The sequence below is a fragment of the Carettochelys insculpta genome, chromosome 16 (genome assembly GCF_033958435.1).
Source record: "Carettochelys insculpta isolate YL-2023 chromosome 16, ASM3395843v1, whole genome shotgun sequence".
In the NCBI taxonomy this organism is placed as follows: domain Eukaryota; kingdom Metazoa; phylum Chordata; order Testudines; family Carettochelyidae; genus Carettochelys; species Carettochelys insculpta.
The window spans coordinates 32,710,657-32,726,202 of record NC_134152.1 but is presented as its reverse complement, the minus strand read 5'-3'; the positions used below and the strand labels follow the sequence as shown (position 1 = coordinate 32,726,202).

The window sequence follows — 15,546 nt, the reverse complement described above, 5'->3', positions numbered from 1 at the left end:
CTAATGGTCTGCCTGCCCCACAGCTCCTGCTGCAGCCCCACTTCATCAAGGCCGAGTCCCTGTTCCTGACAGCTGTGAAGACAGACTTCTCCGGGGTGAAGACCCCCACCCACACCTCGCTGGCCACCACGGCGGCCGTCTCGTCCTCACCGCTGCAGGTCCCGGTGGGTGAAACCCTGCGGGATCCCTCTGTGTGGGTCTGCCCACGAGCCTGGGGCTCCAGGCTGGATCGCCGCTTGGCCTTCGGCCGGGGCTCACAGCCAGTCAGGACGAGCTGGGGACAGACCTGGGGCTCCTAACTCCAGGGCTGGGCCTTTACCTCCAACCTCTCTTCCTGCCGTCCCCTCCCTTGGTGCCGGGAGCCAGGCTTGGGGGCTGACAAGGCTGCAGGGCACGGCCCAGGGCACATCCCCTGCCAATGCATCTCAGCTGCAGCCGGAGGTGGGGACCTTCCCTGGAGGCCAGCATGGGCTCAGCCCATCAAAGCTGCAGAGAATAACTGGGCAGGGAGAGGGGAGCTGTGGCCCAGCAGAACAGGGGGCAGTGGTGGTTATCTGGGGCTGTGAATGGGTCAGGGGCAGCAGCCGAGCTGGGCTGGGAGTGGAGCCTAGGTCTGGAATAGCTGCTGTGGGTCCGGAGTGTGGCGGGGCAGCTGCCTGGCATAGGCAGAGACCCTCATCCCTGTCCCTGGCCATGGGGCGGCTGAGTGGACTTTAGCTTGTGCCGGTTCCAACCCCCGGCTCTCCCGCAGGCGCTGGTGAGCGGAGGCGCCATCCTGGCCACGGTGCCGCTGGTGGTGGATGCTGAGAAGCTGCCCATTAACCGTCTGGCGGGCAGCGGGAAGCTGGCCCTGGTGCAGAACAAAGGTGAGAAGCGGACGGCGCACAACGCCATCGAGAAACGCTACCGCTCCTCCATCAACGACCGCATCGTGGAGCTCAAGGACCTGGTGGTGGGCTCGGAGGCCAAGGTACGCCGGCAGCTGTGGGGACTGCAGCCAGGGACCCCCATGGCTCCTGCTGCATCTGGGTGCGGGCGTCTGTCCCAGGGCACAATTGCTGGGGCTTCCCCTCCCTCCAGGTGGTGGAGGGGGGCGGTAGGGAGGGGGCTGAGGGACCATAGCCCTACCCCTGCCTGGTCCACCTCTGGCAGCTATATTGCATTCTGGGGCCACCATGACACGGGCTTGGCCTCAGGGTCGTGGCACCCGGCAGCGGTTGGCAGGGCTGGGGCAGCTCTGCCGGGGGCCAATCCAGACCTCCCCCGGGGCGGGCTGCAGCCAGAGGGCGGGTGTGGGGCGGGGGCCCTGCTTGAAAGGGCACGTCTCTGTCTTGGGCAGCTGAACAAGTCGGCCATTCTGAGGAAGGCCATCGACTGCATCCGCTTCCTGCGGCAGAGCAACCAGAAGCTGAAGCAGGAGAACCTGGCCCTGAGGACGGCCGCCCAGAAGAACAGTGAGTGGCGGGTGGCTCTCCCGGCTGGGGTGTGGCGGGAGGGTTTGGAGACACTTATGGCCCCGTAAGGGACTTGGGAGTAGAACCCAAGTTAGGCCACAAGTGAAGTGAGTTTGCTGGGCCTCAGCCCCTGGCAGAGACTCAGAGCTGCAGCAGCAGGTGGGAGGTGTCAAGGGGCAGGGCATATGGAGCATATGGTGGCACTGTAGAAAAGAGGGGCAGTGGCGGGCACTGTGGGGCGGGCTGGGCACAGGAGCTGTGGGAGGGTGCTATGGTATGGGGGCACTGTGGGTCGGGCTGGGCAGAGTGGTTGTGGGAGGGCACTAGGGGGCAGGGGGCACTGTGGGGCAGGCTGGTCACAGGAGCTGTGGGAGGATGCTATGGGGCGGGAGGCACTGTGGGGCAGGCTGGGCAGAGTGGTTGTGGGAGGAGGTTATGGGGCAGGGGTCACTGTGGGGTGGGCTGGGCAGAGTGGTTGTGGGATGGCGCTATGGGGCGGGCTGGGCAGAGTGGTTGTGGGATGGTGCTGTGGGGCGGGCTGGGCAGAGTGGTTGTGGGAGGGTGCTGTGGGGCGGGCTGGGCAGAGTGGTTGTGGGAGGAGGTTATGGGGCAGGGGTCACTGTGGGGTGGGCTGGGCAGAGTGGTTGTGGGAGGGTGCTGTGGGGCGGGCTGGGCAGAGTGGTTGTGGGATGGCGCTGTGGGGCGGGCTGGGCAGAGTGGTTGTGGGAGGGCGCTATGGGGCGGGGGTCACTGTGGGGCGGGCTGGGCAGAGTGGTTGTGGGAGGGCGCTATGGGGCGGGCTGGGCAGAGTGGTTGTGGGAGGACGCTATGGGGCGGGGGTCACTGTGGGGCGGGCTGGGCAGAGTGGTTGTGGGAGGGCGCTATGGGGCGGGCTGGGCAGAGCGGTTGTGGGAGGACGCTATGGGGCGGGGGTCACTGTGGGGCGGGCTGGGCAGAGTGGTTGTGGGAGGGCGCTATGGGGCGGGCTGGGCAGAGCGGTTGTGGGAGGACGCTATGGGGCGGGGGTCACTGTGGGGCGGGCTGGGCAGAGTGGTTGTGGGAGGGCGCTATGGGGCGGGGGTCACTGTGGGGCGGGCTGGGCAGAGTGGTTGTGGGAGGGTGCTGTGGGGCGGGCTGGGCAGAGCGGTTGTGGGAGGACGCTATGGGGCGGGGGTCACTGTGGGGCGGGCTGGGCAGAGTGGTTGTGGGAGGGTGCTGTGGGGCGGGCTGGGCAGAGCGGTTGTCGGAGGACGCTATGGGGCGGGGGTCACTGTGGGGCGGGCTGGGCAGAGTGGCTGTGGGACAGGCCGTGGAGGGACACAGGCTCTTGGAGAACAAGGAGCTGACCTCACTCACCCCAGTGGCGCGTGGGGTGCTGGGGTGCCCAGCTCAGGGCGAGGAGCGCCCCAGCAGCCCTGGCCTAGTGCAGAGTGGCACCCGCCCCCAAAGCCCGGGGCTGGCCCAGCCGCCCAGGGGAGCTGTAAGCAGCAGCCTCTTCTCTGCTTCCAGAGTCCCTGAAGGACCTGGTGGCCACGTGTGGCGGGAAGCCGGACGTGCCCATGGAGGAGGCAAAGCCGGAGATGATGGACATGCTGACTCCGCCGCCCTCGGACGTGGGCTCCCCCTCCCACAGCAGCCTGCTCTTGCTGAGCGGCAGCAGCGACTCGGAGCCTGACAGCCCGCTGGGCGAGGAGACCAAGGTCTGTGCCGGGGGGCGGTGGGGCGGACAGGAGATGGCTCTGGTGAGACCACAGCCTGGAGCCAGGGGCTGGCAGGGGACCCTGCAGAGCCAGGGGCGGTGGGGTCAGGCACCTGACCCGGGGCAGGACCTCGCCAGGCTGTCTTGGGACAGTCTCTGGGCCTGGCCCATTACCCAGCGAGCGAATGTGGTGAAGGCTTCTGGCTCCAGGCCGTTGCCAGGGTGTTTGGGGCAGATCCCACCTCCCCCAGTTCTGCCTGAGTGCCTTTCCCCTTCCCAGCCCTGCACTGCTTCTGTCAGCCCAGCAAGGTGGGGACGTGGCAGCTCTCAAAGGGGAAACCGAGGCACGGAGCGCCGACGTGACAAGTCCGGTGCAGAGCTAGGAAAGGAGCCCTGCCTAGCCACAGCCGTGTCTACACGTGCACGCTACTTCGAAGTAGCGGCACTAACTTTGAAATAGCGCCCGTCACAGCTACAAGCGTCGGGCGCTATTTTGATGTTAACATCGACGTTAAGCGGTGAGACGTCGAAGCCGCTAACCCCATGAGGGGATGGGAATAGCGCCCTACTTCGAAGTTGAACGTCGAAGTAGGGACCGTGTAGTCGTTGCGCGTCCCGCAACATCGAAATTGCGGGGTCCGCCATGGCGGCCATCAGCTGAGGGGTTGAGAGACGCTCTCTCTCCAGCCCCTGCGGGGCTCTATGGTCACTGTGTGCAGCAGCCCTTAGCCCAGGGCTTCTGGCTGCTGCTGCGGCAGCTGGGGATCCATGCTGCATGCACAGGGTCTGCAACCAGTTGTCGGCTCTGCGGATCTTGTGGTGGTTAGTGCAAGTGTGTCTGGGAGGGGCCCTTTAAGGGAGCGGCTTGCTGTTGAGTCCGCCCTGTGACCCTGTCTGCAGCTGTGCCTGGCACCCTTATTTCGATGTGTGCTACTTTGGCGTGTAGACGTTCCCTCACAGCGCCTATTTCGATGTGGTGCTGCGCAACGTCGATGTTGAACGTCGACGTTGCCAGCCCTGGAGGACGTGTAGACGTTATTCATCGAAATAGCCTATTTCGATGTACGCTTCTCGTGTAGACGTAGCCCACACGTGCCGTGCTCACGCCTCTGCTCTCCCTGGCATCTTCCGAGATGAACCCGCAGCCCCAGCAGCGCCACATCATCTCAGACCCCACGGCCTGCGTTACAGACCCATAGCGATGACTGGCCTGTAACGGGGGTTGTTCCCCTCCTTGCCCACCTGGCCCCTGCCCCCGGCCGTCCTGGCGCACCCGCTGAGCCTTGCCCCTCAGGCGCGGCTGGAGCAGACCCGCCGCCGGCCGCAAGGACTCACGCCTGCCTCTGCGCTCGGCTTTCAGGGGAAAGAGGAACCGCAGTGGCTGCCCGGCGGCAGCCTGGGAATGCTGGATCGCTCGCGCATGGCACTCTGCGCCTTCGTCTTCCTCTGCCTCTCCTTCAACCCCCTGGCCTCCTTGCTGAGGGGCACCAGCCCCGAGGGTGCCCCGGAGAGCAGGGGCTCCTCTAGCCCCGGCAGGAGCATAATGGGCCAGCCCGAGTCCATCGGTAAGTGCTGGTACCAGCGCGGAGGTCAGGGGGTTCAGTGCTACCGTGGGGTGATCAGGGTCGGAGGGTGGCAGGGCACTGGGGTGAACAGGATTAGGCCAGGGTGCTGAGAGGAACAGCCAGTGGGGTGGGGGGGGGTCCCTGTGTGTGGGCTGTGACGCTTCCTGCTCGGTGATGCTGGTCTGTAGCGTGGGGGGCACTTGGGGGCACCAGTGGGGCTGGAGCTTGTGGACGGTGGGCGGGGCTAACACCATCCCTGCCCTCCCTCTCTCTGCACCCCCTGCGCAGACGAGGCCTCAAGCTGGCCCACCCTGATCTTCTGGCTGCTCAACCTGCTGGTGGTGCTGGGAGCCTTTGTTCGGCTCTTCATCTACGGCGAGCCAGTCACCCGCCCCTACTCGGAGTCCTCTGTCCTCTTCTGGAGGCACCGCAAGCAGGCGGACCTGGACCTGGGCCGGGTAAGGAGCAGCGCCGGCTGGCTGTGCCCTGGGAAAGGGGCCCCACGCTCCCGTTGGCTCCGGGCAGGTCCCAGTCCGGAGCCTTGTGCATCTGCCCGGAGATGACCCTCGATGGATTTCGCCTTCCTGCTCGCTGGGCACCCAGCTCCTGGCAGCCAAGCTCTGCCCTCACCTGCCCTGCCCATCTGGCACATCCCCTTCTTCTTGCCAGACAAAGCTCCGCCCCTCCCTGCCCACCAGGCAAAGCCCCACCCCCAATTACAGCCAGGCAAAGCCCCGCCCCTTCCTGCTCATCTGGCAAAGCCCTGCCCCCAATTCCTGCCAGGCAGAGCCCCGCCCCTTCCTGCTCATCTGGCAAAGCCCCGCCCCCAATTTCTGCCAGGCAGAGCCCTGCCCTTCCTGCTTGTCTGGCAAAGCTCCGCCCCCAATTCCTACCAGGAAAAGTCCCACCCCTTCCTGCTCATCTGGCAAAGCCCCGCCCCCAATTCCTGCCAGGCAGAGCCCCACCTACTTAGCACAGCCCTTCCATTGCTGGCTCCCAGCTTCCCTGGCCGAGCCCTGCCGTGGCAGAGGCCGGCTGCTCAGGTGCAGGACTCTGCTGCCTGCGTGCTGACGCCCTGCACCCTCTCTGCCTTGGCAGGGGGACTTTGCCCAGGCCTCTCAGCACCTGTGGACAGCCCTGAAGGCCCTGGGCCGCCCGCTCCCCACCTCCAACTTCGACCTGACCTGCAGCCTCATGTGGAACCTCATCCGCCACCTGCTGCAGCGCCTCTGGGTGGGGCGCTGGCTGGCTGGGCGGGCGGGCGGCTTCCGGCGGGACCGCGAGCTGAAGGCCGACGTGCGCAAGAGCGCCCGTGACGCCGCCCTGGTCTACCACAAGCTGCACCAGCTGCACATGACAGGTGGGGGCACCTGTGGCCTCCTGGGGGCCGTGACTGGGGGGGGGCTGGGCCCGAGGGGTCAGGTCCTCCATGCGGGCTGGATATAGGGTTGGAGGCCCCTTGGCAGGGGGCCCAGTCACCTTGCCACGCCCTGGGCAAGGCAGGGAGGACCCTGCGCTGCGCCACTTGGAAGGGGCGTGGCTTCAGACTGAAGGGGCGGGGCTGGGGGCAGCCAGCTCTCAGTGATGCCCTGGCACTCCGACAGTGATTGGCAGCCCGGGCTCCAGGCCCTTTTGTATCTCCAGGCCCTGGGGCAGTTGCCCCCTTTGCCCCTTCCTATGGGCAGGCCCTGTGGGGAGCCAGGAAGCCTGAGGGGCCGTGGCCCTCAGCAGGACTGAGCACGGGGGCCTGGGGAGGCAGGAGCGCCCCTCAGTGCCAGGCTGATGTCCCCCATCTCCCCGCCCACAGGGAAGCATGCCGGGGGCCACCTCTCTGGCATCAATATGGCACTGAGTGCCGTCAACCTGGCCGAGTGCGCCGGCGACACTGTCTCTGTGGCGATACTGGCCAAGATCTACGTGGCCGCAGCACTGCGCGTGAAGACCAGCCTTCCCCGGTGCATCCATTTCCTGGCTGTGAGTGTGGCTCAGGGGTGGGGCTTGGATCAGGGGAGGCGGGTCTCCTCCAGGCCCCACCCTCCCAGATTGCAGACACCAAACCCAGGTCCACCCCTGGGCTGCTCCTCGAGGAGAGGCTACAGACAGCATTCCCCACAGTCAGGAGCCTTCCTGTTTGGGGCTGCTGGGGCCTACACAGCCTAGCACCCTCTGCCAGGAGCCCATACAGCTTGGGATCCGCGCTAGGACCACATAGATTGGTATTGCCCTGGATGCCAGCTCTAGCCATGGCTCTCTGCCCAGCCTGCCTGGCTGCGCCCAGGGCCGTGCAGCCTGGCTTTATCCCCATCTCTGCCCCCGCAGCGTCCCTTCCTGTGCAGCGCCCGGCAGGTGTCCCTCTCACACAGCGGCACCGTGCCCCCGGCCATGCAGTGGCTGTGCCACCCTGTGGGTCACCGCTTCTTCGTCCAGGGAGACTGGTCTGTGAAGGGCACCCCGAGGGACAGCATCTACAGCTCCGCCGGCAACCCAGGTATAACCCCCTTCCCCTGTCTCACTGCCCAGCTCTGTCTCTGCCTGGGGCGGGCCGTGCCTCAGTTAGAAGCAGACCAGGCCTGTGCCCACGTCCCCTGTGCCCCTCGGGCCTCACCTGCTCTGGGTTCACCCGCAGCCCCCTGCTGCCCCTCACCCATGGGGCAGGAACACTGTGGCCTTTGTCGCTATCACTCCACCTAACGCAAGTGCTTGCCTGCCTGGCCCTTGGCCTTAGGGTTGCTGGGCACCCTGCCAGGCTCCAGCCCTTGACTGTCACAGTGCCGGGACCCCCCCGTGCCAGCTCTGTGCCTGGTGAGGGTGCTGGCATCTGCACACACAGCGTTGGGCCTCCACTGTCCATGGTGGGTACAGAGCTCTTGAGCTGGCTCCTCCCCGCAGGGAGGACGCTCTGGTCATAGGCCCCCGGGGGGTGTAAGGGGTGTTAGAGGTGTGGGTCACTTCTCTGATCCCCCCCACCCAACTGACAGCCCTCTCTTGGGGTTTCCCAGTGGACCCCCTGGCTCAGGTGACCCAGCTGTTCCGTGAGCACCTGCTGGAGAGAGCTCTGTGCTGCGTGGCCATGCCGGAGCCCAGCCCACCGGCTGCCCGCTCAGAGGGGTAAGTACCAGTAGGGGGACAGGGCAGGGATGCATCCAGCCTGCCAGCCTGCAGCACCCTGCCGCGACTGCCCCGTCCCTGTCCTGCAGGGGTGCAGCCCAATCACCCCCCTGAGAGTTACCGATTGGCCCCTCCTCACGATGTCTCTGAGCCCCTTGGCCCTGTTGGGGTGAGCCAGTGCTTCCCTGTCCTCCCACAGGGGCCCAGCTGGTGCCCACCGCACCCCCTGTTCCTGGGGAGTGGGTGGAGACCAGTGGTCCCTCTAATTTTTTTCCATCCATGAGTGGAATAAATTTTACTGTGTGCCACCAGCACTGGGGATGTGCACCAAGACCAGCATCCCAGCCTGCCGGCTGTGGGTGGCTGCTCTGCTAATCAGCTGGCCAGAACCTGAATCTCTGCTGGCTGGTCGCCCACACGCTCGGCTTATTGGGAACCCCGGTGGGGACCCTAGCCGGTTCGCTCTCTGGGCAGCCCTCCCTCACTGCCCCTCTCCTCCTCGGCCCCAGGGAGTTCTCCGATGCCCTGGAGTACTTGCAGCTGCTCAACGGGTGCTCAGACGCCGCCGACGCCCCTCAGAGCACTTTCTCCATCAGCTCTGGCATGCCAGCTGGTGCAGGTGAGGCCATTGCTGACCGGTGCAGATGGGGCGGGGAGGCAGGGGAGAGGAGCTTGGGGCCTGCGTCAAGAGGTGGGGCTCAGCTGCTACTGGGGTCTGCAAGGGAGTGTTGGGGTGTCCATGCTGAGGTGGTTCTGGGGTTGGTGCTGTGCAAGGCAAGGCCGCTGGGGGGTGGTGGGGAGGGACAGATGAGCCTCTGTTCCTCGCCAGTCTCAGTTGGCTGATGCCACCTCTCCCACCGTATCCCCCGTTGGCAGGCAGCGACCCCGTTGCCAGGTGGTGGGCCTCCTTCATCGCCGTGGCGATTCACTGGCTGCAGGGGGACGACGAGGCGGCTGAGCGGCTGTACCCCCTGGTGGAGACCATGCCGAAGGGCCTGCAGGGGTCGGAGTGAGTGTCTGCTGGGATCGGGCGGGGGGGGGGTCCCACTGCTGGGGTGGGAATGACACCCCCTTGGGACAATGCACCAGGGATTTCGGTGGGCGGGGCATGACAGTCATGTGATCAGCTGGGCAGTCAGATGATCTCCAAAAATGGGGGTGGGGGGGGATTCCATCCCAGGGAGCCGGGTCAGGGGGTGGTTATTGGACCTGGGGAGACCCCAGCGGGGGGCACATGATGACCCCCTCCCCCTCTGCTCACCCAGGAGGCCCCTGCCCAGGGCTGCGCTGCATTCCTTCAAGGCTGTGCGGGCCCTGCTGGGGAAGCAGGACAGCAGCCTGAGCCAGTGTGAGAAAGCCAGTGGCTACCTGCGGGACAGCCTGGGACTCAGCTCCTCTGCCAGCGGCACCCTTGACAAGGTGAGTCTCCGGCGGTTCCCGGTGGTCTCAGCGGGTGGGCCTGGGCCAGCAGCCGTGCGTGATCCCTGGCCGGTCTCAGCCGTGTGACTGGACTCTCCTCGGCATGCACCGAATCCACGGACATGCAGCTACCTCTGGGGCGAAGCACGCAGCGCTCCAGGGAGCCGGGCGTGGGGCCGGGCCTCCCACTGGCCCTGGGGCCTGGCACGCCGGAGCCGCCGCTGGCAGGGACGTCACAGTGCGGTGGCTGCAGCCGGGGTGCATTGTAGTTGCATTGCATGTGTGAGAACAGGTGTGCAATGCCCCTGCAGTGCAGCCCGGATGGGCCAACTCCCAGCACCCGCCTGCAGCCTGAAGCCTGAATTCCCTCGCTGCCGCTAGCACCAGAGCCACCGTGGGCACCACTTGGGAAGGTGGAACCCGGGTGTGCAGCCTACAGGGTGGGCAGGGGGAAGGCAGGGGAGGGCTCCCTTCAGCGTGCTCGGAGTGGCAGCTGTCCACGGCAGGCTTCGTCCACCCCCAGCGTCTGTCCGTCCGTCTCTCTCACTTTTGCGTCTTCCCCCGGCCCAGGCGGTTCAGCTCCTCCTGTGTGACCTCCTCCTGGTGACCCGCACCAACCTGTGGCAGCAGCAGATGACCGTGAGCCAGCAGCTGAGCTGCGTCTACCAGGCCTCGGCCTTGGAGCTGCGGGGCTTCCAGCAGGACCTGAGCAGCCTGCGGCGCCTGGCCCAGACCTTCCGGCCAGCCATGCGCAGGGTGAGCCCCGGAGTCCGAGGCAGGGGTTGCGAGAGGCCGGCGAGGTGGTTGAGGAATTTCATCTCTTTGCCTGTCTGCCTCTTCGCTTCCCCTCATGCTCTGAGGCGGGCAGGTGAGGCTCTGCGCATGAAGAGCCTGGGGGCTGACGGGCCGTGGGTTTGGTCCACAGGTTTTCCTGCATGAAGCTACGGCTAGACTGATGGCCAGAGCCAGCCCCACCAGGACCCACCAGCTGCTGGACCGCAGCCTGCGCCGGAGAGGGGCCCCGAGCAGCAAAGGAGGTGAGGGGGCGGCCTGGGGGTGCAGAAGGAAGGGAGCCCAGACTGACTTCTGATTCCCCCACACCCTCCCGTCGGTGGGGCTCTGCTGAGTTAGCAGGGGCTGGGGTGTGGGCCCTGAGGGGAGGACACAGCCCCCATGGTCCTGTCTGTCCCGGGCCTCCTCGGGGGCCCTGCCAACCAGTGCCAGCCAAGGGTCAGAATGGCCGCCCCTTACGAGAGAGGCTGAGCCCCGGCAGCAGCTCGTGACACGAAGTGCACGGATGAGACCGGCGAGAGGGGCCGAGGGCTCCACGCCCGAGTCGTCTGATTCCGGGAGCCCTTGCCCGTGGCAGCAGAGCGGCCCAGTTCACCCCAGCTTGGAACACAACTGTGGGAGGCTCAATGAGATCCGCGGCATGCGGCCACCAGCCTAGAACTGGCATGGCTGTTGTCCCTCCCCGCCAGTGGGCAGGATGGGCTGCAATCCTGCAAAGAACCGGCCCAGGCCCTGCCACCGTCTGTCTGTCTGTCTGTCTGTCTGTCTGTCTGTGCTGGCAGGCAGCGCTGACCCAGCTGGCTGTTTGCTCTCGCAGCCGCAGAGCCAGAGAGCCACCCCACGCTGCGGGAACACGCCGAGGCCCTCCTGCTGGCCTGCTGCTACCTGCCGCCGGGCTTCCTCTCGGCGCCGGGCCAGCGCGTGGGCATGCTGGTCGAGGCCGCCCGCACCCTGGAGAAGCTGGGCGACAAACGGACGCTTCACGACTGCCAGCAGATGATCATCAGACTGGGCAGCGGCACCACAGTCACCACCGGATAACGCCGGGGCCGGACAGCCGGGGACCAGGGGGAGGGGGCTGAGCCGGTAATAACTGCCCAGCCTCAGCTGCCCCGTTCCCGCTGCTGTGTCATGGCCAATGTGTCGCCTTGTTTTACTGGCAGGAGCCTTGGTTGTTACTGCCGGGGGCCAGGACTCCTGGGTTCAATTCCTGACTCTTCTCTGATCCTGGACAAATCACCCGTGTGTGCCTCAGTTTCCCCGTGGGCGTAACACCCTTCCCTAGCCTGGGGGCTGCTGGCTGCAGAGCAGGGTTACAGGCCGAGCGTCGCCCTGGGGACGTTGCGGGTGAGAAGTGTGTTCCAGGGGCTGCGTAGGGGCCGGGGCAGGTGCGTGGGGTCCCTGCCTGGGGGCCCTTCCCTCCCCTGCACACAGGGTCGAGCCTGGCCCCAGCTAGAAGCACACTTCCAGGACACGTGGGGCGCCAGGTGCCCTGTGGTCCAGGCTCTGTGCACGCAGCTGAGCGCTGACCCTGGGCACAGCCGAGTCCCTTCCTTGTTATGATCTTAAGATCTGCAGGTTGGCCCAGGCCTGGGCATGCTAATCTCCTGCGCTTGCCGTGCAGCACCATCTCTCTGCCCTGCTGTCCTCCCTGCTGTGCCACAGCCTCCCTCCCTGCCCTGCAGAGTGGGCCCCGGGGACCTCTCGTGGCACCTGCTGGGTACAGCAGTATCGACCCACTTCTCCAGCCTTCTTCCTGGCCTCCAACCCGTTTGCTCTGCTGCCCCTGCGCCACCTCCCAGCTCCATAGAGTCCCCCATGCAAGGCCTCCGACTCCCTCCGTCGGCGCCTGGCCCAGCTGCGCACAGTACTGCTGCTGGGCCTGGGCTGAGGGGGGGAGCCCTGGGCAACCGGGGGGCAGAGTGATGACCGCGGGCTTGGCTTGTGTTTTCAGAAGGTTCTCCCAATATTCGGTGGGGGATTGGTCTGGTGCGGGCTGGGCTGGAAGCGACAGGCCCCGGGAGCAGGCCAGGGCCAGCCCTGCGCTCCTGCGGCAAGCGGGTGGGCGGCGGCCACGGCCCAGGGTTTGCAGCGTTGTATTGTGCCTCCTGCCTGCCCCCTTTGCCTTTGCTTGTTAAAGGTTATTTTCATAGCTGGAGAGTTTTGTACAGACGATTAAAGCTGCTTATTTATAGCTGTGCCGGCGCTGGGTCCTGGGGGAAGCGGGGCTGGGCCTACCACTGCAACATGGGATGGTGCAGTTTGCAGCCTGGCCTGGCCTGGCCCACGCCGGGGGGGGCGGTGGTATCTCTGCCTCGCCCGCCGGGTCCAGCGTGTTTCATCCCAGCCATCCGCTGAGCGTGCAATAAGCAAGGGTGAGGAGGGGCCAGCTGCAGAGCTCCAGGGGGCCTGGGTGCTGCTCCCTGCCTCTGGTGATGCAACCTGGGCCCAAGGCGCACCTGCCCAGGCCTCTCCTGGAAGGGGCGGTGGTGTGGATCCGGCAGGAGGCGGCCCAGGCCCTGCTCTTGCCAGCACAGGACTGAGTTACTCGGCACTGGAGCAGGGGGGTAGCAAGGGTTGGTTCCCTGCTGTTGGTTGCCGACATGGTCCCTAGGGTTGCAGACATAGGGGGGCCCCATCTCTGCCCCCACCTCTTGGCAGAATTCCAGGCAGGTTCGTAGCTGGTTCTGCACTGTGTCGCTGCAGCACAGCCTGGCCTGGCATCCATCACGCTGGGCCCTGCGTGCCTCTGGCCTGGGCGGGCAGAGGGTGCGGGGAGGGCCTAGAGGAGCTGATTAGTTTTAGGGGTGGGGTAAAGAGCTGAGGGTAAGTAGAGGCACCATGGGCTGATCCAGCTGGTTGGAGGCCAGTGGGCACAACCTCCCCCTCCCGGGGCCTGTTCCCCTGTGTAAGGCCAGGAGGGACGTGTGCTGTGTCAGGGTGGTGCCAGGTTATTCACAGTGGGGGGTAACGAGGCTGGGGCTGGCTGTGGCACAGCTCCTGCCTGGGCTGGGGCACAGCTCTGATGGCAGAGGGGAGCACAGGGGCTGAGCCCCCTGCCACCACCAGGCATCTGCGGGGGCAGCTAGCCAGCCAGAAGGGCCCGGTTCCTGCCGGGACCTCGGCACTGCTCGGGGGGCAGCGGGCACAGCTGGGCAGGACTTGGTTAGCTGGTGGGGTCCTGCCCCAGGACACGGTGGCAGCCACCTCGTGTGAGCTGTTTAGGGTGGCTGGGGCCAAGGGCAGGTTCGGGGCTGGGTCTCTGTTGGGCAGGGGGCGGGCAGGGGTAAAAGGGCCCAGCCAGGTTGCCCACCGCGCCCCAGGGGTGGGCGGGGTGTGCATCACTGCGGGCGCAGGTGCATCTGGCCGAGTGTGGAGCCGCACAGGGCAGGGCTGGGCTGGCAGCCTTGGCATTGGCTCCCACTGCAGCGTGGGGCTGACACCACCACCCCCCCCCCGCCCCATGGGCAGGCGCCAGGGCCAGGGCAGGGCAGGGCAGGGGCTCCCTGCCACTCCCCAAGGGCCACAGCGCCATGGGCAGGGCAGGGAGCCTGGCTGGGCCAGCCCCCCCCGTGGGGGCAAGCTGGGGAGAGGGCACATAACCCACAGGCCAGCGGAGCCAGGAGTCTGCCCCAGCGCCCATCTGGGGGGCAGCAAGGCTATGACACTGGGCCCAGGCTCAGGCGTCAGCTTGGCCGGGGGGTGGGCTGCTGGCTTGTGTCCCTCCCACCCTGGAGGCACGACCTGTGTCTGTGCTGCACCTGGGCCAATGGGGCCACCAAGCACAGCAGGGACCCGCCCCCCCATGCCTGTGAACACCTGGGGCTCTGCTGGGGCACTTAGTGCCCCGGGGGAGGGGGGGAGGTGGCAGCTCTGCTCAGACTGCCCCCCACTTGGCGCCTTGCTCTGGGTCACTTCATGCCCGCGCGCGCGTGTTTGTGTACACACGCGCACGAGTGTGTGCTTTTGTGTGTGCATGCACGTGCATTGTGTGTGCACCAGCTTTTGCACGTGTGAGCATTTGTGTGCACACACACAAGTGTGTTGGGTTTTGTGTGTGTGCACGTGCATTGTGTGCACAAGCTTGTGTACACGTGTGTGTGTGGACGTGTACAAGTGTGTTGGTAAGTGTGTTGGGTTTTGTGTGTGTGTGTGTGTGTGTATACGCACATGCACCCGGGCACACACTGGCAGCATCATGGCCTGAGGCGCAGGCATGAGCGCAGGATGGGGGCCTGGAGAGCAACCCTGCTCCCAGTTAGCCCCCTCCTGCCCGCCCGGGCGATGTGCAGCAGAGTCAGGCGCGGGGCGGGGGGACTGGAGCTTGCAGCATGGCCTCCTGTGTGGGGGGGCCCCTAGCTCATGGCAGCCCTCAGCACGTGAGCCGCACGTGGGGCTGTCACGGTCCCCAGAGGTTGTTCAGAACCCCCTCCCCCACTCCAGGGCTAGTGGCCTGCTCGGGGCTGTGCTGTCAGCCCAGCAGCTGGGGCTGGGCAGGGGTCCAAGCGGGAAGCTCAGTGGCTGGGAGATGCTGGGGGCAGCGATGCAGCCACAGGCTGGGGGGGGGGGGTGCAGGGGACAGACTGGGGCTCAGGTGTGAACAAGGCTGGAGCTGCTAGTGAAGGCCTGATCCTGCCTGCCCCCCCCACCCCCCATTAGGCCATGCAGCGGGCAGCAGCAGGCTCTGGATGTAGCAGGCAGGGCGGCGCCGGGGTCACGGCTGTGGCAGTGAGTGGAGGGCAGCAGCTGTGTGTGCCTGCCTCGGGGCAGACGGCTGGCGGCGGTGGCACGAGAGAGCCCTGGGGGCCACCAGAGCCACGCAGTGTCAGGAAGACGCACGAAGCTGACGCTGAACTGCAGTGGACCAAACCAAGGGTGACCAGCGGAGATGGGCAGAGGCCGTAGCCAGGCTGGGCTTTTGAGGGGGTTGACAAGGCCCCAGGAGGAGAACCCAGCAGTCGAGGCTGGGAGGTGGCCAGGGAGCTTTGGCTCACTGGACGGATGGCAAGCGGCACAGTACCAGGGCACCAGACAATTGCTGTGCTGAGCAAAATCTGCACGCGTCCCGCCTGGAGAAAGGCTATCGGCGTCACTGAGGGTGTTGGCTGAGCTGCTATGGGCTGTGCCCCTGAAGGGCAGCCACGGAGGAGAGGAAAATGAAAGAGCAGACCTGTAGTTGCTCACGTTACCGTGTGTGCAGAGGGGGCCCGTCCTAGAACGAAACACTTCCAGCTACGGGGGCGGGGGGGGGGCAGTCAGGGAGCCCCAGTGCTGCAAGCAAAAGGCCTGGCAGACAATCATTGTTGCAACCATTGTGCTATTCCTCAGGGGCTTGCAGCCGGGCAGGACTCAGCAGGAGAAACAGAGGCTACAAATGGACATGGACGTACTTCCAAAACAATGGCTGTATCTTTATTGACGTTCTGAATGCAATGACCTGGTTTTTTTTTTTTCTTTGTGTTTTTTTTTAACTCTTAAGGAAAATAAACATCTTTTAGAAACAGCTTGT

General features: G+C 65.9%; 1 protein-coding gene across 2 annotated transcripts in view; it reads left to right on the top strand.

Moving 5' to 3' along the window:
* Positions 1–15,331, top strand: part of SREBF1 (sterol regulatory element binding transcription factor 1) — a 28,293-nt gene extending 12,962 nt beyond the window's left edge. Inside the window, exons 4-19 of one of the 2 annotated variants that reach the window (XM_075010254.1) lie at positions 24–164; positions 752–970; positions 1,340–1,454; positions 2,964–3,154; positions 4,514–4,718; positions 5,007–5,176; positions 5,817–6,078; positions 6,526–6,692; positions 7,038–7,206; positions 7,718–7,826; positions 8,336–8,445; positions 8,703–8,835; positions 9,092–9,245; positions 9,816–10,001; positions 10,171–10,282; positions 10,855–15,331. In XM_075010254.1, the coding sequence (XP_074866355.1) occupies positions 24–164; positions 752–970; positions 1,340–1,454; positions 2,964–3,154; positions 4,514–4,718; positions 5,007–5,176; positions 5,817–6,078; positions 6,526–6,692; positions 7,038–7,206; positions 7,718–7,826; positions 8,336–8,445; positions 8,703–8,835; positions 9,092–9,245; positions 9,816–10,001; positions 10,171–10,282; positions 10,855–11,078 (2,667 nt within the window). In that variant the 3' untranslated portion in view covers positions 11,079–15,331. Of the gene's footprint in view, positions 1–23; positions 165–751; positions 971–1,339; positions 1,455–2,963; positions 3,155–4,513; positions 4,719–5,006; positions 5,177–5,816; positions 6,079–6,525; positions 6,693–7,037; positions 7,207–7,717; positions 7,827–8,335; positions 8,446–8,702; positions 8,836–9,091; positions 9,246–9,815; positions 10,002–10,170; positions 10,283–10,819 lie in introns of both variants that reach the window. The other variant, XM_075010255.1, reaches the window with a different exon arrangement.
* Positions 15,332–15,546: the final 215 nt, after the last annotated feature.